The 23918-nt window shown below is 60.4% G+C and overlaps 3 protein-coding genes across 3 annotated transcripts in view; 1 reads left to right on the top strand and 2 right to left on the bottom strand.

The window, feature by feature from the left end:
* DOLPP1 (dolichyldiphosphatase 1) overlaps positions 1 to 8297 on the top strand; it is a 9320-nt gene extending 1023 nt beyond the window's left edge. The window contains exons 2-8 of the mRNA XM_005881369.2: positions 3526 to 3626; positions 3879 to 3963; positions 4058 to 4157; positions 4388 to 4486; positions 4978 to 5106; positions 5594 to 5683; positions 6902 to 8297. Of these exons, the coding sequence (XP_005881431.1) occupies positions 3526 to 3626; positions 3879 to 3963; positions 4058 to 4157; positions 4388 to 4486; positions 4978 to 5106; positions 5594 to 5683; positions 6902 to 6938 (641 nt within the window). The 3' untranslated portion in view covers positions 6939 to 8297. The remainder of the gene's footprint in view (positions 1 to 3525; positions 3627 to 3878; positions 3964 to 4057; positions 4158 to 4387; positions 4487 to 4977; positions 5107 to 5593; positions 5684 to 6901) is intronic.
* The window catches only part of ZDHHC12 (zinc finger, DHHC-type containing 12), a 590635-nt gene that overhangs the window by 253122 nt on the left and 313595 nt on the right, over positions 1 to 23918 (bottom strand). The gene's annotated exons all lie outside the window — the stretch shown is intronic.
* CRAT (carnitine O-acetyltransferase) lies at positions 9749 to 22540 on the bottom strand. The gene is made up of 14 exons (XM_005881367.2): positions 22388 to 22540; positions 21438 to 21701; positions 18867 to 18985; positions 17662 to 17715; positions 16998 to 17163; positions 16482 to 16656; positions 15927 to 16105; positions 15393 to 15493; positions 14900 to 15019; positions 14619 to 14741; positions 14406 to 14541; positions 13999 to 14061; positions 13139 to 13276; positions 9749 to 12511 (listed from the first exon to the last, which is right to left on the bottom strand). Exons 1-14 carry the CDS (start codon positions 22412 to 22414, stop codon positions 12296 to 12298), a joined length of 1881 nt encoding a protein of 626 aa, XP_005881429.1. The 5' UTR covers positions 22415 to 22540; the 3' UTR covers positions 9749 to 12295.

The raw sequence follows: 23918 nt of genomic DNA, 5'->3' as shown, positions 1-23918 counted from the left end.
GCGGGTGGGCTGTAATGGGGAGGGGGGCTGTGTGAGGCGGCGAAGGGTCACTGGCCTGGACCTGGGCCCTTCTTCCCCGCCTTCCCCGGAGCCAGGGAGGCCGGGCTCCGTCCCCGGCATGCAGGGAGTGCCTGCTTCCTTGTGCATTTGGGTCGCCTGCGAGAGCCAGAGCTCCCGGTCGCTGGGAGGGTGCCGCCGAGGCCAGGCAGCTGCCCGTGGTTAGAGTGCCTCTGGTGTGCCACGCCCTGGGCAGGGCACCGCTGCACAACAGAGGATCTTGAGTTCTGGAGCTTCCCATCAGACACAGCGCTAGCAGCACAGGGTTTTGCAGCCGGGAGGTCCTTTACTTCCAGTTCTGGAGGCTCTGGTGGCCTGGGGCAGAGGTGTCTGGGCTCCAGCTCAGGCCTGGGCCCTGTGCCAGTGGCTTCACCTGTCGGTGCCCCAGGTACTTCATCTCTAAAGTGGGACTAATCACAGCGCCTCCTTTCTAGTCGCGTGAGAATCCAGCAACAGGGGGCGTGAGAAATGCTGAGCACGGTGCCTGGCGCACAGGCAGTATTCAATAAAGAACCGCAGTTCAGGTCAGCCCCCCTTCCCAGGACCGGCTCAAGCCCCCCCCCCCGTAGGATGGTTGGGTATCAGGTGAGCCCCGCATCGAGCCCTGGTTGTCCTGGGAAGGACCTGCTCAAATGTTGCTCTTCTGGGTGGAGATGTGAGAACTTGGCCCCTGCTGAGGGCCCCAGGGCTGGCTGCCAGAGAACTTTGACCCTGGGTGTTCTGGGTTATACTGGGGGTAGGGTGGCCCTGCCAGGTGCTGGGCCTATCAGCCTGCCTGCCCTTCCACCCCTCCATTCACTCAGCCAGGACCCGCTGAGCGCCTCCTGAGTGCTAGGCCCAGGTCTAGCTCTGGGTTTAGAATGGTGAACAGGCAGGTAAGTCCCTGCAGTCCTGGGCTATGAAAAAAACCATTTTGCAGGAGGGAAACCGTAGCCTGGGGAGGGGAAGGGACTTGGCCAAGGCCTCAGCACCATCCTCACTTCTCCGAGTGCTCACATTCTAAGAAGCCAGGAGAAGGAAGCTGGCCGTTGTGAGCAGCATGATGCAGGCTGTGATGAGGTACCCTGTGCAGGACTGGGTGCCCGAGGAGGGAGCTGGCTGAGCCTGGGGGAGCCCACAAGGTCTAGCCCCTGCTAACTCTTCTGTGGCCCCCTGTACTTTGTACCCCTCGTCACACTGACCCTTGCGTCCTTTATCCATTCTCCATTCCTTTGCCGTTATTTTTGAGCCTAGTTATGTCCCAGGTGCTGTTCTGGGCTTGGGGCATTGAGTGCTGTGTAAAGAGACCCCGTCCCTGCTCTTCTGGGACCTGCAGAGGGAGAGACAGACACAGCCTGATACCTACACTAACAAGCAAATCATGAATGATGCACGGTCACCTATTCATGTCCCCCCCACCCCCCCAGGTTGAGCGCTCTGCAGGGGCAGGAACGGGTCTTTGCCACTGTGGTGGGTGCTCAGGTTAGGTTGTGTGAACCCAGGCAGCGTCCCGGGTGGGGGAGACCGCACAGGCCCAGAAGTAGGACAGAGCACGGTGTGTTCAGGGAACTGGAGTGCGGTCCGTGGAACTGGAGCAGAGGGTGGGAGGGGAGCAGGGCTAGGACGGCCCAATGAGCTGGGCTGAGGTGGGACTTATCCCAAAGGCAGAGGGAGCCATGGAGAGGCTTGGAGCAGAGTGGCGAGGGCAGAGCATCTGCAGGAAGGTCCCAGGTTGGTGCTGGTGTGGGATAGTCATGGAGCTGGACACCAGCTACGCCCTGTCCTCACGGCCAGGTGCTCTGGGCATCAGCTGGGCCGCTGAGAGACCCAGAGTCTCAGGGCCACTGTGTGGGTGAAGTGACAGGGGTCCAGGAAGGGGAAGGGCTCACCCCGTCACCCAGCTGGCCCGGGGCAGCACTAGCCCTTGAGCCAGCCCTGCCTTGGGTAGGTGTGGGTGAGGCCAGGTGTGTGCCCATTTCTTCAGCCTGAGTCTGGGCTCCGCCCTGTGTGGGCACCTTCCCTGTGTGAGGCCAGGCTGGTGGTGTGGGCCATTTCCCACGCTGGGTTCTCCCAGCTGGTGGGAGAGCAGAGCCCCCAGCGTAGACGTGTCCTGGGTGCCAGGGGCCGAGCTGGGTGTCACACAGGCCCCGTCTCATTCAAGCTCACAGTCATAGGGGGTGGGTACTAGGTACCCTTTTCACAGGTGACCGAGCTGAGGTCAGGGAGGTGGAGTCTGCCTGAGGTCATGTAGCAAGTGCTGGCTCGGGAACTGAACCCTGCCCTCTGACCCACCATGCCCTCTGACCCCAGAGTGGCCACGTAGCTGTCCTGTTTTTTGTTTTTTTTTTAAATTTATTTCAGAGAGGAAGGGAGAGGGAGAGAGAGATAGAAACGTCAATGATGAGAGAGAATCATTGATCGGCTGCCTCCTGCAACGTCCCCTACTGGGGATAGAGCCCGCTACCTGGGCATGTTCCCTAGACCGGAATTGAACCTGGGACCCTTCAGTCCGCAGGCCATTGCTCTATCCACTGAGCCAAACCAGTTAGAGCTTAGCTGTCCTGTCTTTTTTTTTTTTTAAAATATATATATTTTTGTTGATTTTGGAGAGGATGGGAGAGGGAAAGAGGGATAGAAACATCAATGATGGGAGAGAATCATTGATCGGCTGCCTCCTGCACACCCCCTACTGGTGATGGAGCCCACAACCTGGGCATGTGCCCTAGACCGGAATTGAACCTGGGACCCTTCAGTCCGCAGGCCGATGCTCCATCCACTGAGCCAAACCGGCTAGGGCTAGCTGTCCTGTCTTGAATGGTGAGGGTAGTCTTTGAACTTGACATCAGCCCTGTTCTTGAGCAAGGGAGGAAGTGGCTCTCATCTCCTGGCTGTGGTGTCCTCATCTCTCAGAGGGGCTGGCAATCCTCACACCGCCTCTCCCCCAGCCTGTTAGGATGGTAAAAAGCAGGCAGTGAATAGGTAGCCAATTTCTTGCCAGTAGAGGCCGTGAGAAGCTGTTACTGCAACTGGCGTCCATACTGGGCAACACAGCCTTCTCCCTACCCTTGGCCTTGGTCCTTGTGGGGGCCTGCAGCACAAACCCAAGTCTGTGTGTGGCCAGAGAATACCAGGTTCCCTGGAGCCCAGGGCTCGGCTGGGGCAGCCTCAGCACAACACTGTGTTCCAGGGGCACCCATGTGCCTGCTGGGCTGCCCCCTGGTACAGAGCCCCGTCTCGGGGGTCAGACGAAGCCGGGTTCAGATTCCTGTCTCGGCAGGGTGGTGGGCGTGGTGTTTGGACTGGGCCAGAGACTTGGATGTTAGTCCCGCTCCCACTCGTTCTGACTAAGGTGTCCACAGCTGCCTGGCCCTGCACTCCGGCTCTTATTGGCACCTCCTTTCTGGCTCAGGTGCTAATTACCTTGCACGGGGCTGGCCCCTCTCTGAGGCTTATGCTCTGTCCTCATCCCGTTTTCCCTGTCGCACCCAGGTGATCTCTCTGGCCACCTCCTTGCCTACCTGAGCCTCGGCCCTGTATTTGTCATTGTCGGTTTCGTGACCCTCATCATATTCAAGCGGGAGCTGCACACGGTGAGTGAGTCTGTCCCCCCGACCCCAGGCCCTCCCCGCTGCCCCCACCCCACGGAAGGGGTTGCGCCATCTCATCCCAGGTGCTGCGCCTTCCCTTCCATGCCACCACCTTTTTTGAGGTGTGTGGAGCCTCCGGCTGCTTCTGGTGGTTCACCAGTTGGGCTGGGAAATCCAATCAGGGGCCATGGTCTTTGGGGCTGGGCGGTGGCCAGCAGGCACAGAGGCCTGGCTGACCACACATCTTCCCGACAGATCTCGTTCCTTGGGGGCCTGGCACTGAACGAGGGGGTCAACTGGCTGATGAAACACGTCATCAAGGAGCCGCGGCCCTGTGGAGGTGAGGCCCAGGCTGCAGGAATCGGGGGTCCACCAGGTTGGGGCATTACTGGGGGCCTGCAGCCTCCCATCATGCCCTGTTCTCTCTCCCCCAGATCCCCACGCGACAGTGGGCACCAAGTACGGGATGCCCTCCAGCCATTCCCAGTTTATGTGGTTTTTCTCCGTCTATTCCTTCCTTTTCCTATATTTAAGGTGAGCTTCTTTCCGGTTGGAGTGGCCCTGGACTGGCCCAGGCCAGCCTATGCCAGGGACTCACTGCGAGTCCTTTGGATGCCACGTGGGGCTTGGCCTCTTCCGGGGGCGGGAGGAGCTGCAGCCAGGGCAGAAGGCGCCCAGGGAGCCTGAGGAGGGGCCAGGAGCTGTTTGGGAGGCCCGGGCTCCAGGCTGTGGGCTGAGGCCACCTGACAGGCCTGTCTTCCCAGAATGCACCAAACGAACAACGCCAGGTTCCTGGACTTGCTGTGGAGGCACGTGCTGTCCCTGGGCCTCCTCACCGCGGCCTTTCTGGTCTCCTACAGCAGGTACGGAGGGAGGGCGAGCCCCACCCACACCCTGCCACTGGGTCTTGCTGGGTTTTTGGTCCCTATTGGACCTCACTGTAGACCGAATCTCAGAGCCTGTAGGGTAGGGCGGGGAAAAGGGTCCCAGCCTCTTACTTTGTAGGGTCAGGGCTCCACCGCCCCTTGCAGCCCAGTCCTGCTGTCTTCTCCCAGCTGAGCCCAGGGTCCTGGGGACACCTCCGCACATCAGCTTCTGCTCCAGCGCCTGGAGGAGCCCCGTGCAGACGAACTCGGAGTTCAGGGCTGGGGAGAAGGGCAGCGGGTCTCATCTCCTCTCTTGGAGTCGGGAGAGGCGCTGTCGGGGCCTGAGGCTGTGTTCACAGGAGTTCATGCCTATCTGTGCGTGTCTCCCTGTGCGCACACAGGTCCCCGGAAGCTAGCGCTTGGGCGTGGGGGACCGTGCAGGCCTGTTGCTGGCTGCCTCTCATGAGCTTCCCTTGTCCTTGGCCCAGGGTCTACCTGCTGTATCACACCTGGAGCCAGGTGGTGTATGGGGGCGTCGCCGGAAGCCTCATGGCCATCGCTTGGTTCATCTTCACCCAGGAGGTCCTCACTCCTCTCTTCCCCAGGATAGCGTCCTGGTAACTGCTTCCTGCCCTGCTGCTGCCCCGCCTGCCCCGGCCCCAGGGCCCCGGCCCCTCTGCGGAAGGGCCGTCAGTGGAGGACCTAGGGTTTCCTACCCCAGCCTCGGTCTCCCTGGGAGAGCCCTAGGGTCCAGGTCTCTGGTGGGCATGAGGCTGCAGGCCCCGTTTGCCTGGCTTCTCTGTTGCCCAGGCGTTTCCTCACGCCCAGAAGCTAAGGTGGCTTCTCTGTCCTCGCCTCGGCTCTCAGGGACTCGGAAAGCAGCCTGAGTCCCGAGAGCTGTGTGCACGGTGGGGGCGGCCCTGCCTCAGTGTCACAGGTGGCACTTCTAGTTCTCGCAGTGGCCCGGGGGGCACAGTTCGGGCAAGGACTCTGAGCGGTGGGGGGGGAAGGTGCATGGCTGACTCCACACTGATGGGGGACTCTGGCTTGATGACAAGCTCGTGCCCTGACATGACCTGGGGTTCTGGGTGTCTGTCTCCGCAGGCCTATCTCTGAGTTCTTTCTAATTCGAGACACGAGCCTCATTCCCAACGTCCTCTGGTTTGAGTACACAGTCACCCGGGCAGAAGCCAGGTGAGTTAAGGGTTCGGCTCTCACTGGGTCCTGGCTCAGTGGGGCTGCCACTGCTCCTGCTCTTAGAGGCTCCCCGAGACCCAGGCACTTGGCTAAGCACTGTTTTTCACTGCCTCTTGGAATCCTCCTCGGGACCGCATTTTACAGATGAGAAAACTGAGGCTGAGATGAGAGGGGGAGTCACTATGGATGACGTAGAGATTGTGGGTGGGGACGCTGGGCTGGGAACCCGGGCTGTCGGGCCCAGAGCCATGCTTTTAACCCCTGTGGCCCAGAACCAGAGAGCTGGGCAGCCGGGATTCTCAGGGTGCTTAGTCCAGACATGCGCCCCATAAATGGGTAAACAGAGGTGCAGTTGCACAGCAAGTTGGTGCAGAGCTGGGCTTTGGAGTCTACTGACAGCTCTCCCTCCGTGGGTCGGTGCCAGCCGGGGTTCGGAGGGGAGCTGAGGCGAGGTCAGACTCCAGAGCGAGCCTCTGGGGTTTCCCCGAGGCGGTGGTGAGAGGGGTCACAGGGCAGGCCAGGCACCTGAGCAGCCTGGAAATGTGTCTAGTGCATCATGGTCCAAATTATCCTAAGGAGCTTAAAGGGAAAGCCCTGGATCCAGGAGGAAAGGGGATTTGAGGTGGTTAGGGCAGGCAATCCCATTATTGGAGAGGCCCGGCTGGCCCAGGCTCTCCACCTGACGCTCAGAATGGTCCTGTCCCAGGGGCCCTGCCCTGCCTGGCCCCGCCCCTGTCACCTGGCTCCGCTGGCCACCACCTGCCTTCATTTACCAACATTTCTGTATACGCGTGCTCTGTGCCAGGCCGTGTGCCGGGGGGGGGGGGGGGGGCAGAGTGAGACAGCCACAGCAGTCAGGGGAGCCACGAAGAATAAGGCGCCTCCTGTGTGATGCGCGCCCTGGGCCTGAGAGCTCGGGACAAACCCGACGTGGGGGCCGGTGGTTGGGCCTGCTGCTCAGGGGAGACAGACCTGAGTGTGGAGGGAGTGCGAGCCTGCCCAGGTCGGGGGGGCGGGCGGAGAGTGTTCTCAAGAGAGGGAAGAGCATGTGCACAGCTGCCAGGCGGGAGGAAGTTTGGTGAGTCAGGGACTGGGGCTACTGGGAGGGGCACTCACCCATTTTGATGGGACTGTGGGTAGGGAGGGGACCGCTAAGGGGGCCACTGAATGCCAGGGGTCCCCTCCTCACTGCAGACTCCCACTGCTGTTTTGCAGGAACAGACAACGCAAGCTGGGGACGAAACTGCAGTGACTGGTGAGGGTGGCTGGGTCCACCTCCATCTGGCCTGCACGCCGCCGTGCGGGATGGACAGAATGCAGAGGGATGAAGCGGAGACCTCGACAGACCCGTTGCCAAGTGGAGCCTTTTGTTTTCTTACTTTAATTTTAATGAACAAGGTGGCCCGAAGGGCCAGGCCAGCCCCTCGGCCAGGATCCTGGAGCGCCTGCTGACGGGGGCCACACAGCCAGCTCCGCGCTGCGCTGCCGCCAGCCCTGGCCTGGTGGGAAGTGCTGGTGTGGGCGCTGGGGTGTGGGTAGAGGAGGAGGCCTGGCACCTGTGCTCGCAGGGCAGGAGATCCAGGGGCGTGAAAAATACACACTATTTATTTTTGGTTTTGTTGACGGCAGGCAGGATTTTGGAGATGGGGCCGGAAGAGCCTGCTCTGCGGGGGCTGCCCCGAGTACAGAGGGCCCAGGCCCTCTGCCCTGAACGGTGGCCTGGGGCCCAGCAGAGGGGCGCGCCCCGTGCCCTCCCTGCCACCATTGCCATTCCAGAACCTCATGCAGTGTTTCCGAGTCGGGGGGGCCAGGCCTAGAGAGAGCGCTCGTCTGGCGGCTGCTATCATGTCCTACCCCGCACTGACCCTTACACCACAAGGGCTTTCTCCGGTCCCCTGTCCCCCAGACAGTGGTCCCTTCCTGACAAAAGAGCCTGCACATGTGGGTGAGCAAACCCAAGCTGTTTACAGCTCTTTTTGGTCCTGCCAGCGGGAGCGGCTAGTCTTCATCTCCACGAGAACCAAGTGCAGAGGAACCGGAGCGGGTGAGGAGGGTCCGTGGTGCCTGACGTCCGCGCCCTCCCCCCCTTCGCTCTGAGCATTCCTTACCCTTCCCGACCCCTCCGAGAGGCTGGGGACTGCCCGGGGCACCCTGGAGCCTCTTTTGGGGTGTGGCACAGAGCCCCACTGTCCAGCTCAGAGGACGGCTCCTCCTCAAGGGACTTGATCTCTCCGTCTCTGTGAAGTGGAGTTGTGGAGTGGACATGCTTCCAGACTCTTGGAAGTTTCTAGAACTGAACCAGGCTGCTCGGGACCTGTGTTCGAACCCCGCCCCTCCCTTTCTTTGTGGAGGTTCGTAATCTGCTGCTGAAGCACAATGTTCGGGTGCTTTCCTTTCTCAGTTGAAGACCGTGTCCAAAGCCATTCCAGAGGCCAGGGCCGGGGCCTGTTTCTAGGGAAGGTTGGTCAGTCCCCACATTTTCCTCCCTCCCCCCTTCCTTCTTGTTTTTTACATTTTGCCTGAGACAAGCCAAGTGTGAGGTGGTTTGATTTAAGAAAAATCAATGAAATTGTTTACTATTGTTTTAAAATAAAATCCTGAACTCTGGCAGCTTGAGCACATGTTGACTTGAGCTCCTGAGAGGAGGCTGGAGACACGTGACCCCAAGGAGCAAGGACCATAAAAACATAAAATCGTAAGCATCTGAGACATCTAGTCCCTCCAGCCCCCAGTGCCGCCGTGTGAATGGCTCTGCGACATTTCCCACTGAGGAGACCTCGCTGCCACGGAGAGCTGGAATGCCCCCTTTCCGGTCCTGGTCGCTCCCTGCGTGGTCCCGCCTGGCTCTGGACCTGCTCAGCCTCGTTCCTCCATGACAGCCCTGGGGCTGGGGACAGGGTACGCCTCTCCAGGTAACACCTCCGATCTGTGTTTAGTCCAGTATTTCTCGAGTGTGCATGGCTGAAGGTCTTGCCTTGGAAGAAATGACTGCAAACAGCTGGGTTTTTAGAGGCTTGTGGGAGTGAGGTGATAGAAGTCGATCCCAAGGGCGGGCCAAGATGGGGAATCGAATCCTTCCCTGATTCACTGAGCTGAGATGCAGGATGGCCACACCCTAGAGTAGGGGATCAGAAAGAATTCTGTCCCCACATGAGCTCGAAGGCTGTGGGTCAGGGCGCCCGCGGTCCACAGAACCTTGACGTTCAGTAAACGTGACCTTACCCGAGATACAAGGCAGAAGCAAACCAACCTCTGGAGGAAGGAGCCTCCATCCTAGACTTCAGTCATTCGTATGAGTAGTTTTTAAGTTGCAGGGAAGAGAATGTAGGTAAAGATGGCCGAGAGGACACGACACCGTGATGGAGAACCAGCGGAAACGGGTCACGGAAACAAGCCTGCCAGTACCTCGTGCTGGAAGGTCAGCCACAGACTAGATGATGTGTTTTAAAGACAAAAGACAAACTTGAAAATGTCTGCGGGGCTGAGAAACTCTAAGGTGAACCCTGCAAGACTTTTAAGTGGATCAAAATGGGAAAATCCAATCGCTGAAAAGCAAGCTGAGCTCAACAGGTAGGTTTCAGTTGAAGAGAAAAGTAAACTGCACGACAGGGCAGAAGGACCAGAGTGGAGAGGAAAGGGCTGGTGAGCCCTGAATGTCCCCGAGTCCCAGCTATACTGACTGCTTTCACCTCGATCGACACCCCCAACTTCTTTTCCTGTTGGTCACAACGTCTTGCCTGCTCCAGCTCCTAAGGGTCTGGAATGTCCACTCTTCTCCACCTCCCCGACCCCTCTGTGGGTCCCGTCCCCCCTCTCCCTGCCTGGAGGCTGCAAAGCTCCCCCACGGTCAGGCCCCCTCCAACCCCTGGGCATCTTCCGACATGCCCTCCTCCGGGTCTCGGACAGAGCACTAGCCGTCAACGTGGCCTCTGGCTCCCCCTGTCTAGCCCTCACCCCCTCGCAGGCTTCGCTACAGGCCTGCCCTTGATTCCGGCCACTGCACTTTCCCCACGAAGAGCCAAAGTCGAGTTCATGCCAATCTGGATAGACAAACAGGGGATCTAGGTAAGAGCCAAATCTTTAATTCATTCGTTTATTACATGTTCACATTTCAAGTAATGTGTTGCACAAAATATATTACTTTAGAACAGTTCTTTTTCGCTCATAAAAAAAAAAAATCAAGTTCTTCATCTGCATCATTGGCATCAGGGTCTTGTCCCTGGCCCACCTCTGGGCCCGCTGACCGAAGTCTCCAGGCCCATGGGCTGAGCGGTCTGAGACCCAGCAGCACTTTCTGGATTTCACACGCGATGCGGTCACTGGGAATGTTACCCCAGGCCCCGAGTGCCCGCTGGCATCACACTGAGACAGCGGATTAAGAAAACCCTGTAGGTGTGTCATCTCCCCAATCCTTCCCATGTGTCCAGAGACCCTAAGCACCTGCTTGTCCCACACCCAGCACTCCCAAGAGTGAGGCACAGTCACATCCTCGGGAGTAGTTGCTAAAGGTCTTCGTTTCCTTGCCTTTCCCTCCCCACGTGCCACCAGGGACCTCTAGGCCGGCATCTCATACTGACGGTTTGTTTCAGGTGCTAACTGTGCCTTTCCCCGTGGACTTTCGGCGCTAAGGAGTCGAGTAAGCCTTCATACGAGACCTGTAACACCCAAGGGCAAGGGCATGCCCTCACTTCTGAAGGAGAGTTTGGGGAAACCCTGCCTTATGTTCAGACCTGTGTGGTTCTTAGAACTTGAGTTGTGGGAGTCGCAGGTGTCTGCAGTGCCCATGGCCTGGCTCACTCTGCCGCCTCCCCCCGCAGCCCCGCCCTAGTACTACTCCCCAGCACTCACCAACGCCTGCTGTGGGCCCCCACTTCCTGGGGCTCCCAGGAGCCCCCAGAGGGAGCAGCATCACCCCCACTGTACAGATGAGGACAGCAGGCTGTGCATTGTCATGGTCTTTTCCTGGTCTTCCCACTCCGGCCCAGGAAAGGGCATTCATGGACCCTACCCCCTTCTCCTGGCATCACTCCACCCTGCCAGCCTTGCTGGGGGGCGGGGGAGTTGAGAAATGGCCAGGCCCAGGGCAACACCCACTCCCCCATTGTGTGGGTTCTGCCTCCTGCTCCCTGGGACTCAGGCAAGTGGCACACCCTCTCACCTGCATTGGAGAGGGAGGGTACTGAGTCCCCACCTTGTGGCTGTGGGAGATGTGGTGGGACCAGCAGGCCCAACACAGGTCAGTCCGACTCAGTGCCCTAGTCCAGCCAGCACCTGCCTGTGCCTTCCAGGCCCATGTCCACCCATGGCCTCCCCTTCTCCACCCCTGCCCTGGTCATCTGGGCGGGTGTGACGTGGGGCTGGGGGCTTGGCTACAGGGGCTCCCGATACCCTGACCTGAAGTATGGCTTCTGGGAATCTGTTCTGCTGTTTAGTGGCCTGGTGACTAACCTCTCTGTGCCTCAGTTTTCTCGTCTGAAAAAAGGAGAAAACCACAGGCCCCATCCTCACTGACTGTCCCAGGTCAGCCAGGCCAGGAAGCACCCTGACAGGCTCCACCTACTCTCCCACCTGCACCCCAGCGTCTGCTCTGGTTTTCACGTGCCTTAGGGCCAGAGTATCCCCTGGAGTGAGAGACTGACTTTGGCAAGACACCTAGCTTCTGCCAGGTGCCTGGGGTTGGGGACAGGCGGGTTTAGGGTTCTGATCAGGTGGTCATGTGATCTGGGGCAGCACTCCTGTTGGGCTCAGTGGGGGCTGCAGGATGAGGCCTTAGGCCCTGGTGTCGGCCACACCTGGCCCACCAGACCCGGGCCTGCAGGGTCCTACTTCCCTGGGAGAACTGTCCCCACCATATGCCCACGGTACTGGAGAGGGGCAGGTGGGAGTTGTCTGAGAATGGGGTCTGCAATCTGGTGCCTGAGGACACCTCCTCTTGGCTCCTCGGAGTCCCTGGGGCCATGGCTGCTTGGACACCAGCTCCCAGGCAGGGAAAGCCGGGAGGCGGCCCAGTGTCCCCCCACCTGCCTGCCTCCGCAGCTGGAACGCCTCTTCACCAAGACATTTTCCCTTTATTAATTGCCTCGCGTGGTACTATTATACAACCAGGAACATTGTTCAGCCATATTCTCCAAAAGAGTACGGCAGTCCTGTGGGAGATGCCCCGTCCCCAGTCCGCCTCGCACCCTGGCCTCGGCCGTGGGGAGGCCTGGAGTCCCCCACTCCAGATAGTCCTGTCTTCAGGCCTTTGGGCGTTTGAGGATTGGAGTACGGATCAGCCCAGATGGCAGGGACTGGCCAGAGCTGAGCTATCAGAGAAGGACTTCCCAGGCTCACTGGTGGGGATGGAGTTGACTGGTTCCTTTCCCAGAGGAAGGCTGCTCTGGGCGATACATGGGGCGCCTGGGCCTCCGTCCTGCTCAGCCTCCGAGCACAGCCCATGATGCTGGGGATGGCCCGTGGAAGGCATTTGGCGTGGGCCTGCGGGCCCTGGGGGAGTCCACCCTGGCTTGGTCAGATCTGCAGGGCCCAGGGGAAGAGGGACAAAGGGGAGCCCTGGTGGGGGGCCCATCTGAAGTGGTTTGGCTGTGGCAGGGGCAGGGGGGGCACGGCTCAGAGCTTGGCCCGGGGGTGGCTCTGCAGCAGCTCGCGCATGTCCAGGAGCGCCTTCTCCAGGTAGTGCGCCATGCGGGCAGCGTTGGTCTCGGCACAGCTGTTGTAGGCCGACACCGAGAAGTTGATGTGCGACTCCATGGGGTTATAGCAAACGCCATAGCCGTCTGGGACCACAGGCCCAAAGAACATGACGCAGTCTGTCTTGGAGGGGACCTGGGGGTGGCAGAGGACTAAGGCACTCGCCCTTCCCACCAGGTCCCTTCCAGCTCCTCAGTGCACCAGCCTGCCTTCCCACGACTCTGCTCCTGCTGTGCCCTGCCTGACACCTTTCCTCTTCTTCCTTCCGTGTGCAGTTCCGGTGTCACCCTCCAGGGGGCCTCCTCTACATTCTTGGGGGCTCTACTGCTCCCTCCTCGGGACTTCCCTGACCCCTAGCACTTCCTGTGCTGCCAGCCTACACTGAGAGCCCCTGGGGAGGGATGGTGCAGTCCCTGCTGTGCCCCAGTACCCAGCACAGGCTGGCACGGAGCACACGTTCCTTCCTTCGTGTCTGACCGGTGAATGAATGAAGCTGATCCTCCCCTGGGGGGTCCCCAACTCCTCAGCCTGAGCTGTAGTGAAGCCCCTGACCCGGCCCCTCTGCCAGAACTCGGCCGCTTCGCAGTGGCCTCTGGGGGCCTGTGTGGGCCACGCCACCACCGAGGTCTGACCGCGTTCTAGACCTTGGCTCTCGTCAGTGCAGCCTTTCTGCTCCAGCTCCGGTGGGTTCTGTTCCACCCCACCCCACCCCAGAGCACCCAGGGCAGTGGCAGGGACCCGGGGGCTCGGGCAGTGGCCCACCTGGCTGGTGGAAAGGTTGAAGTGCATGGCGATGGCGTAGGAGGTGTCCATGAAGATGTCAGGCATGCTCACCAGGTCCTCGATGGCCTGCAGCTTCAGGCCCAGCAGGTGCCGGTCCAAGGCCTCCCCGCGGATGGCCTGCAGAGAGGGCCCTGTCAGGAGCGGGGCTGCGGGACCACAGGGCGCTGCTGCCCTCCGCAGAAGCCTGTGGCAGCAACACCTCTTCCGTCCACTGGCCCCTCAGACCCCTGAAACCAGAGCAGCCAGGCAGGAAAGCCCTCACTTCAGAGATGGGGAAACTGAGGCCCAGGGGTCTGCCCAGGGAGGCAGGACAGTGCAGGGTTTAAGAGCACAGGCCTGGAGCTGGGTGGCTTAGCCCCTCCTGGCTCTGGGACGTTGGCACATATACATCTTGGAACCTCAGTGCCTTCATCTGTCAAATGGGGACGGTCACTGAACTCCCCTGTAGGGTGGCTGTGAGACCTAAAGGGACATCTGTGTGTAACATGGGCAGAGCCTGGCGCATAGGTGCTCAGAGGCAGGGCCAGCACGGGAATCCAGGCCTCCCGCTGCCGACTGCAGCCTGAGCTGTCACATGGCGGAACCCTGCTGTCGGCCGCAGTGTGTGCCCTCAGCGTCCTGGCTCCATGACACACGATCCAGAAGCTCACCTGGAACCTGGGGCCAGGGCAGTCACTGGGCCCAGCCTCAGTGTCTCCAACTTTAAAATGGGGATGTACAGCCTTGCTCCAGATGCCCCAGGGCTCAGGGGAGGGGTCGCTCAAGCTGAGAGTGAGCAGCTGTTTGCTGCAGGAGTGGACCGGCAGGTGGGAGATGCCAGGCTAATAGGGCTCGCTCACCCGGTTGGTGTAGGCGCGGTGGGCGTCCACAGCCTTCCGCAGCAGCTCCACCTTCTGATGCTCCTGTGGGGTGAGGGGAGACGGAGCTGAAGCACTGCCCCTCCCTGTTCCTGCCCCCATCTCAGGAGCCCGCTCCCACCGGCACTACATTCTGAGAAGAGGAAGTGGAGCCACCATCACTCTCGGGCAGATGCTCACTGCTGATGAGTGAGTGAATGAAAGCTCCCTTTTCTCTTGGGCTGCCAGGAAGCTCAGAGCTAAATCCATAGCTCTACCTTCTCTTATATTCCCAGTGCCCACCATCGGGCTGGAACACAGTAGGTGCTCAATCAATGTGTGTTGACAGAGTGAACAGGGAGGGAGATGGCTCAAGCCCAGCTCACCCACCCCCACCCTGAGCCTCTCACCGTCACAGTGGAGTCATCCATGGCTTTGACAAAGGTCAGTGATTCCGTGGATGCCGAGCGGATGGTGTCAGTACGGCCCAGGTGAAACATGCGCAGGGAGGCGCTTTCGTACGTGGCACAGGCCTGCCCGTAGACCCTGGGTGGAAACGGGGCTGAGCACATCCCATCTCTGCCCCCAGGTCTCCACCTGCGTCCCGGCGGGCAGGGGCTCACCTGTAGTAGGCCAGCTGCAGCGCCATCTGGATGAAGGCGTCAGGGCTCAGCTTCTCTGACTTGGGGAAGTCCTTCCCAAAGTGGTGGAACACGGTCACAATCATGTCCAGGTCCTGGATCATGCTGGGGGTTGGGGACAAGGCCGGTGAGGAGCAGGCACCTGGCAGCCCTGCCAGCCCCCGCAAGAGAGGTCTCAGAACCAGCTGGGTTCCGTGACAGACCTGGAACAAAAGCCTGCCAGACTCCAGGGGCCTGGCCCCCACCCAGCGCCCGGTGCTCACATGCTAAGATTCTGCTTGGCCTTCTCAATGTCATTCTTGATTTCGGGGGTGATGTTGAACCGCAGCTTCTTGGGCATGGGCAGGGGTACCATGGGAGACCGCACGACCTCAGCCTTCTTCCTGCGGGGACATGGGCTCGGGCTCATGCGGGTGCTGGGGGAGCCTGGGCCCATCCTTGGGATTGGGTGGGGAGGATGGATCCCTAAAGCTGGAGGGGGTCAGCCCAGGGAGACGCTTGGAGTTCTTCTGAAGTCACCTCCAGCTTTCAGGTGGCCAAAGGAGGAGGCCTGGAGAGGGGACGGGACTTGTCCAAGGCCATGCAGCTGGGAAGTGGCAGAGCCAGAATGCAAACCCATGCCTCCTTCTGGCTTCCTTGGAAGAAACAGGTTACCAGGCCTAGGGAAATGCCATCCCCCACAAGGCGGTCTGCCACCCGTGTGTCACCGTCACCAGGGCCTGGGGAGATGGGGGGAGGGTGGGGACCCACACTCACGTGTACTCGATGACGTGGTCCACGAGGGAGATGATGGGCGGCCCCTCTGCTGCTGCGTGCTCGTAAATGAGCCCACAGGAGCCATCTTCTGCCACGATGAACTGTGGAGGGGGAGGGGGCCTGTGAACCCGTCCCTGGAGCCACCTCAGGAGTTACGCTGACTTATTACAATTATTAGTAAGAGCTAACACCCATCGGGGCTACACCGAGCACACCCCATGCTGGTACACCTCGCTGAGTCCCTGTAACTCTTCTACCCGGGAGTCCTCCCACAGCCCCATTTTACAGGCGCAGAGAGGGAAAGTCATGGCCAAACTGCGCCTCTGTGCCTGGCCTCTGAGGTGCTGCAGGGGGTGTTGGGGTGACAGCAGTTTCTGGGCCAGGCCCAGTAATGACAGGCTGACTGCTGGGTAATTACAGCCGCGATGACTTCCATCTGTTTACCAGCCAGGAGGCCAGGACAAGCGGGAACAGGAAGTCCCGAGGCTGCAGGGGACTGTGTGGGTGTGTGTCTGGGGGGCTGCCGGTCCTCACCTGCAGCGTCTTGTCGAACCAGCGGTTGCCGCTATTGAGCTGGATGCCGCCCCCGTGCAACATCTGGCCGGCCACCTGGCTGCGGTACATGTCTTCTGAGACCCGAGGTATGACTGCGTCCAGGCACACGGTGAAGATGCTCTTCTGGATGGAGCGCACCGACTCCCGGTTCACCTTGTCTGCAGGCCGCATGGTGGAGGGGGCACAAAACGGGGGTGTCAGGCCTGGGGTGGCCGGGCCTCCAGAACGTTCCGGAGTGCTGGGACGGGCTTCACGGCTTCACACTCAACAGGACCCTGAAGCCCCGCAGCCCCTGTGAGGAGCGCCCAGTGCCTGGCCCACTTTAGAAACAGGCAGATCCCACCCAGGTCCCTGACTCAACACGGGGTTTGGGGGGACTGTGACGGCAGACGGGGGCTCCTCAGCCAGGGGACTTAGACTCTCATCCCACTTGCTCCTTAATATGGGGAAACAAATTTGATCCAGCTGTTTCCCGAGCGGAGAGGACTCAGTGAGAAGCGTGCCGCCTAGGCCTGGCCCCCCCACCGCGGGCACCTTTGATGAGGGTGTTGTAGGCCTTGGCCCAGGAGTTGCGGTGGTTGGAGGTGAGGATGCCCACGGGCTCTTTGTTGGTCTGTAGCGACGAGTTCCAGATCTTCTCCAGCTGCACGAAGAGCTGGTCCGAGGTGAGGGGCGTCCCGTCGCTGTGGTACACGTCCAGCTCAAAGAACTGTCCGGGTGCAGGCGGGCGGGGAGGGGCTGGTGACGACCTCAGACCCGCCGCAGTCACGTCCCGCCCCCACCGCCTCCTGGCCCGGGCAGCCCAGAGGCCACAGTGAGTGCTGTCCTGGGCCCAGCTGAGGGGACGGTCAGGCCAAGGGTGAGGGCGGAGGAGGATGTCCCCGCATTGTTCTCCCCAGGCTGGGCAGGCCAAGGCCCCTCTTGGCGTCCCTGAGGCTGGAGCCTAGCCGGGCGCCCAGTAGAGATGCCCAGAGCATGCCTGTTCCTGGGGCTCAGGGGCATGTGTGGGGGCCCTGCCCCTCCTCCCCTGCACAGCGTGGGCCCACCCACCTGGTAGTTGTGCACCACTGTGATGTGCATGGGCGGCTTCTTGGTCTTGCTGAAGTTGATGACCGAGTCCTGCTTGGGGCCTGGCACGCGGCAGGAGGACAGGATCTGATAGTACTGGTTCATGCACAGCGGCTTCCCGCCCAGGTACTCCACGGGAAGGGTCTCACTGTGGGGCAGGGGGACAGTGAGGGGCCGCTGGGCAAGTACGAAGGGAGAAGGGAGGAGGAAGCGGCTGGGGGCTGGGCAGAGCTGAGTCAGGGTTTACAGCAGTGGCCGGCTGCCCTCCTTGTGTCCCTACTTCCCCTGGGCCTACGCAGGGCTGCCTGCTGGGCTGGGGCAGGAGGCCTGCCGTGAGTCACCCTGGAAACTCCCTTCCCCTCTCTGGGCTTTAGTTTGCCAAGGGGGCGATGACCTCCAGGGCCTGTTTGGCTGGAACGCCAGTTGCGGGGCCTCTCGGGACAGGGTCACCGGGAGGAAGTCCCAGCAGCTGGAGCGGGACCCAGGCATCCCAATCCTGAGGCCCTGTCTCCCATTCCCCACAGAGGCGGGGCCAACAGGAAGTGAGAGCAACCGAGCTCTGGCCTGCCCAGCACCCAGGGCTTGGGTCAAGCTGGAGTGACTCTGTCAATTAGGCGGGCAGGTAGGGGCGGGCCGGACTGCTCACTTGTCAACCATGGCCTTGAAATCCAGCACACCCTCGATGAATTTGGCAGCAAACCTAGAGGGAACAATCAGAGATCAGCAGAGGTGTGGACACCCTGAGGACAGTCCCAGGTCAGGGACGCCTGCGGGGTGAAGGGAGCCGCCGATTGCTTCATCCTCGCGCAGGGCTTGCAGAAGCTGAAGGAGTGGGTCTGTGTTCAAGTTCCAGCTCGCCCTTCTGAGCCTGCTTTCTCGCAACCTCTAGAGGGAGATGCGAGGGCTCAGGGAGAAACTGCTGCCAAGTGCCGGCAAGATGTAGGTGCCGAGGCACAAGGCACGGCAGCCTGATCGGGGCTGGGCTCCACCCACAGGGCTCGAGCCCCAAACCAGTCGGGAGTCTGGAAGGAGGACACCCTTCCCTCAGGAACTAGCTACGGAGGGACCCGGGCCCCAGGGAGCGGGAGTGTGAATGGAGGGCAGTGGCTCGAGGGGGCCCCTCCCCTAGGTCTCTACCTGCTTCTGGGCCTCTGTCTCCCAGGCCACCTCTCCTACTGGCCTTCCTCCCTGAACGATGTGGGCTACACCAGCCATGTCCAGCGCCTGGCTGCCCCTGGCCCCCAACATGGGGGCCACCATCTGGAGTTCCTGGGCCTGAACCCCCAGACCTTCCCGGGTGCCCTGGTGCCTTTAAGAGAAGCAGGTGGTGGCCACAGCGGCTGGTGCTTGGGCAGGAGATGCTTGTCACTGGTATTTTTATCTCTGGTCGGACTGGAACAGAGGCCAGGGCAAGTGACATGGCCGAATGTGGAAAAGGGGACTGTGTACAAAGGTCGTCCCTGTGGCCAGAGGCGAGAGGGAAGGAGGGGTGAAGTGCAGAACTGGGGTGGGGGTGGCCCCAGGTTTAGGGACAGGGAGGGGACGCAGTCCACGGTGTGGTGGTGAACAGCTATGAAGCTTTGGAGCCGGGAGGACCCTGCTCCCTGTCCCAGCTCAGCCAATACTGAAAGGTGATCTTGGGCAGGCCCCTCCCTGCTCTGCGCCTCAGTTTCCCCATCTGTAAAGGAGGAATGACACTCCCTACTTCATCGGGCTATGTGTGGGGATGAAAGAGAATGAGCAGGACTGGGGCCCCTCCAACCTCCTGGAGGAAGTGGTCCTCGGGGCCTTGGAAATGCCCAGGAGCCTTGCCCCGCCCCTCCTGGCCCTGCCCCAGCCGCAGCCACTCACCGGAGTTGTCCCTGCAGATCCACAAAGTCCTGCCTGGGCAGCACCAGGCCGGGGCTGGAGTAGATGACCAGGGGCTGGCGGAACTGGAGGTAGGCCGTCTTGAGCCACCACTCGGACAGCTGGGGAAAGGACCAGAACCTGTCAGGAGGGGTGGGGGGGACTCGGTGACCCTTCCCCCCAGGGCGAGGGGACTCTCTGCCCTCTCTGAGCACAGGTTCTTAAAGCGAATACTCAGGCCCAGAACCCCCGCCCCCTAAACCCACCAGCAGTGTCCCATCATCTCCCCTGAGCAGGAGCCAATCAGCAAGAGAAGTCAGACCCCCGGCCAAGGAGAAGATGTGGGAGAAAAAAGCCTGGCAGGAAACCTGGGGGGGGGGGGGGGGGGGGGGGGGGGGGAATGTTGTCTCCCTTTCCCCAACCCCCCATATTTCAGAAGTAAGACAGTAGCCTCTGAATCACAAATGATAGAGAGAATCATTGATCGGCTGCCTCGTACACTCCCCACGCTGGGGATCGAGCCTGCAATCCAGGCCTGTGCCCTGACCAGGAATTGAACCATGACCTCCTGGTTCATAGGTCGACGCTCAACCACTGAACCACACTGAATCATGTTTCATCATCTTACAAATTTTGGTCAATGATTTTTACTACTTTTAGAAATAGTAAGAATGTATGTCTGATAGATAGAAAAGAACAGAGAAAAATATAGGAAAAGGAAGTCCATGAATGAGTTTCTGCTCATCCCAGTGGGCATTCTCCAGGAAAGCAGGGGCCCAGGGTTCAATGTCAATCTGGAGATCCCGGCCCGAAGTGGCCTCAGTTTTGTTGGTGTCAGACTGGGCAGTGGACACTCCTTGGATCTCAAGGTCAGGCAATCTGGGGAAGCCACTGAGGATAAATCCATGCACTAGTGACACAATGTGGGCTGCACCAGTGGGTGAGCATTGCCCCTCTGGGGACCTACGTGGACAGGGTGAAGGCTCCCGTCCTGGGGCCGTGCGGCTCCCAGGGGACCGTCACCCTTGAGCCTTATGTGCTTGACTGCAACACTGTCCGCCCTGCACCCGTTCCAGGGGCCTGCCCAGCGCCTCTCTCGGCGGGTCCTTTCATCCCTGGAGGCCGCGCCCGCTGTGCTGCCTCCCCAGCCCCAGAGCAATGGGCAGGATGTGCCTCTTGACCAGACGCCCCCTAGGAAACGGCCGCCGGCACCAGGCCATTAGCCTCGGGCCCTTGGCAAGGGGTGAGGGGTGTGACGTGCTCAGGTTGCACTGAACGCCAGCGGATGTTTGGAGGAACTGCAGGCTAAAAAGCAAGTTACACACTGCTGGGCCCCAGACTCTCAGCTCCTGATTCCGGAGTCCAAGGCCCTGAGCTGCCCAGGCTCAGGACAGCCATCCACCAGCTGAAGACTCCTGCCTCCTCTGTGCAGCCCCCGCTTCCACCTGCACCCCTCAGAGCACCTCTTCCTCATGGGGCTTTCTGTGGCTCTCCTACAAACCCGCCTCTCCCTCATCATCCCTTTCTCCGGAAGTCCTCCTCTCCCCCGCCCCCCCACATAGTTGCTTTAGGTCAGGACTGTCCCCCCTCCCAGCAGCCCAATCAACAAGTACCACTAGCACCAAGACATACTCTGGACCTAATGACTCCCACCCTCTCCCTGCCAGCATCTCCTTCGGGTGACGGCACCAGCCCTCCCACCACCTCCTGCTCTCACTCGTCTTCCCTCCCAGCGCCAGGGCGGTCATGCTAAACTTTAGGTTAAGGTGTAAGATGCGTACAGAAGAGTGCACGGAGCATCCATGTACACACATTTCCACAAGGTGAGCGCACCTGCGTGACCGACTGAGACACAGACCGGAGCAGTCCGTCACTGAACACAGACCCCTGCTTGAAGCCAGCCCGCAGCCTCTTCCCACTGAGCTCAAGTCCAAGTTCCTTCTGCTTGCAGCCCTCCCTCCCACCCTGGCACTCCACTCCAGCCTCCGTCTGTTCCTGGATTCACCTGCCTTTGCTGGTGCTATTCCGTCTGTCACAGACCCAACACCACCTCCTCCCTGCCTTCCCTGCCCACTCAGAATAAAGACGCTGCCATTCTCCACCCCGCTTTCTCATCACCCTTTTAAAAAAATTAAAAAATGTTTTCATTGATTTGAGAGAGAAAGAGAAGGAGAGAGAGAGAACTGGGAATTGAACCAGTGACCTCTTGGTGCTCAACCAACTGAGCACACCGGCCAGGGCACATCAGCCTTTTTCATTTCTACAGAAATGACCTTGACCACTCACGTGTCTTGTTTAATCACCTCTCTCCCCTTCCTACTTGAATGTCAGCTCTTCAAGGCATCAACTGTCTCTTGCTCACCCAGCACTCTGCCTAGTGCCAGGCACAGCGTAAGTTCCCATGAAACTGTGGCGCCAGTGAATGCACCAGAGCGGCTGGTGTTGGAAGCGTCTGTGTGCAGCAGGGGCAGACCTCCCTGGAGGACTCTCACAGGACCCACAGCCTCTGGGGGGCCCTGTTCCCTTTAGCCCCCGTGGGCCTGGGGGGTCGGTGCACCCGCAGTTCTTACTCACCCAGTTCTCCATCTTCTTGGCCCTGCGCTCCAGCCCCTTCTGCAGGCGCTCTCCCACGCCCCCTGCAGCCTGAAACTCTTCCACCAGCTTCTTGGTGTGGGCCCATTCCTCCTCGCTCACGATGGGCTGCAGGGTCTTCAGGTAATGGTCCAGGGTCTGCTGCAGCGGGGGCACGGGCAGCCGTGGCAGAGACTCCTGGTGTGCCTTGAAGCGGCTGGCGACCTTCGTCAGGGAGGAGGGCTTGAGGAAGCCCAGCGGCTTCACCTGCAGGCAGCAGAACATCCTGCTCATTCTCCCACCGGCTCTGGGAGGCCCTGGTAATCCCAAGCTGCCGTCCTGAGCATTTAAGTGCCCATCTCTGGGATCAGAGACAGCCTCTTGGGTGGTGCCAGCCCTGGCTTCCCAGCCCTCGAGCTATAGGCGTCTCCATCTCTCTGGGGCTTGGAGATGCAGGTATGGACACGGAGGGTGGGGTGTGGCCACGGATCTTGCCAAGGCTCCGGGGAACCAAGTCAGGATGAATGGCACCTGCTGGGGGTGGCAGAGGTCAGAGGGACCTCTCACCTGTCTGAATGCACAGGGCCCCGCCTTTCTCACTTGGGGATTATGAGCCAGCCAGCAGTGAGGTGACTGCCCCCTCCCAGAGCTCCCCACCTCCTTTTCTCCCACCCTGGCCAGGCTGAGAAACAGGAGGGAAGAAGAAAAAAATCAGAGAGAGCCAGATGATTACAGCACCTTTGGATGAGGGGGAAGCCACAGGTTTTTCCCTGTCTGTGGGATGGGATGGGGGTGGCATGGAGGCAGCGCTGGGACAAGAAAGAGCTGAGTGGCCTGGCAAGGAGGGTGAGAGTTGGCAGAGAGAGAGAGTCCGGCAGGGAGAGAGAGAGACAGGAGGGTCTGGGGCTATTGGCGGCAGGAGGCAGGCAAGAGGCAGAGGCTCTGTTCCGTACCTTCTCTTTCTGCTGCCCGTCCTCCATGGCAGGACTGAGGTTCTGAGCCCTGTCTGTCTGCCTTGGGCTGGATGCCTAAGCCTAACTGTGCTACCAAGTGGGCGAGCAGAACCTAGCAAGAGGCAGCCACTTGCCTGGGCTGGAACGAGAAGACAAGAGCCAAGATTCAGGGGGGGAGGGGGGGCGGGAGGCAGAGGTGGCTGTGGTGGCTGTGGTGGCATCTGGGATTGTGGCTATGGCCGCAGCCCTAGCTTCCAGAAGTGGGGGGATGGGGAGCAGGTGAGAGGGCCGGGGGTGGGCACTGGAGTAGGAGTAACCCTGGAAAACTTCCTCCTTTCTTCTCTGGGTGGGCCCAGAGCCAGGGAGACGGGCCAAGAGGTATTAAAAAATCCACCTGCTAGAATCTGTAGGTCTGTTTGATGAAGGAACACTTGGCTGGAGGGCAGAAACGGATGAGCTGCTAAGTATACCACAGCCCTGAAATCGGGGTACTAGGGAGCAGACACTGGGAAAGACCAGAGTGGACCGTGGCCACCGGAGCCCTGCCCATCCTGCTTCCCCCCCGGGAGTCCTTCTAGGCCACCCTCCCACTGAAGCCTGGTTCTCTCGAGTTGTTGCTCCTCCGGCTGGGGGCCAAGAGTGGGGGACTTTAGGCGTTAAAAACAAACCAAAGGACGCTGGCTTTGGGGTTGGACTAGATTTGAGTCGCCAGGTCGAGGGGATTCTGGCCAAGTCTCTCCTCGCCTCAGTTTCTCCATCAGTAAAGCAATCAGGTCACCCAGTAGGTCCCGGAGGGTGACCCAGAGGCTGTTTGAGGGATGGGGACACAGCGCAGGTGGCAAGAGTGAGGTGGAGCCCTGAGGTCCTGGAAGAGCCTCTAGGCCAGAAGCCAGTGGACGGGGACTGTCAGTTCTCTGGGCCTGGCATGTCTGTTTGAATGATCTTCTTGGCAAAGACAGAGGGAGATGCAAACAAAGATAGGCTTGGATTAGAGAGTAAAGGAATCCGAATCAGGGTACTGGTGCGTCTTGCTCCAGGCTGCCCACTGGGGAGGACTGGGGGGTCGATGTGGACAGGGCGGGGAGGGCCTGGCAGAGAGGGAGGCCACTGGGGCTGCCACCTGCCACCTCCTGCCAGCTCTCGGGACTTTCTGGGCAGCCCAGTTTGATGCCTCCACGTGAGTTTCTCTGGCTACAGACAACCCCCCCCCCCCCCCCCCCCCCCCCCCCCCCCGCCGGGACCATTTGAGACGTCCAAGGAAGCTGACCAGCTGGATGGGGTTGGAGAAGCGGCTCTGGCCTGGGCACAGCCGGCTGGGGCTGAGCGTGCAAAGGGTGTGTGAGTCAGAGAACAACAGTGACAGACTCCATGCCAGCCTGCCCCGGGGCTCCCGGTCTCAGGGCGGGGGTGCTGCCTGGAGCCGGGTGCCACTTCTTCCCCGGGTCGTTGAAATGTAGCGCTACAGGACCTGGCTTCCACCCAGCCTCTGACCTTGAACCTCAGTCTCGTCCGCGGCCAACCCGGGGAAGCC

The sequence above is a fragment of the Myotis brandtii genome, unplaced genomic scaffold, assembly GCF_000412655.1.
Source record: "Myotis brandtii unplaced genomic scaffold, ASM41265v1 scaffold68, whole genome shotgun sequence".
Taxonomy (NCBI): domain Eukaryota; kingdom Metazoa; phylum Chordata; class Mammalia; order Chiroptera; family Vespertilionidae; genus Myotis; species Myotis brandtii.
Note: the sequence above shows the minus strand (reverse complement) of the source record. Positions and strands in the feature narration are given on the sequence as shown.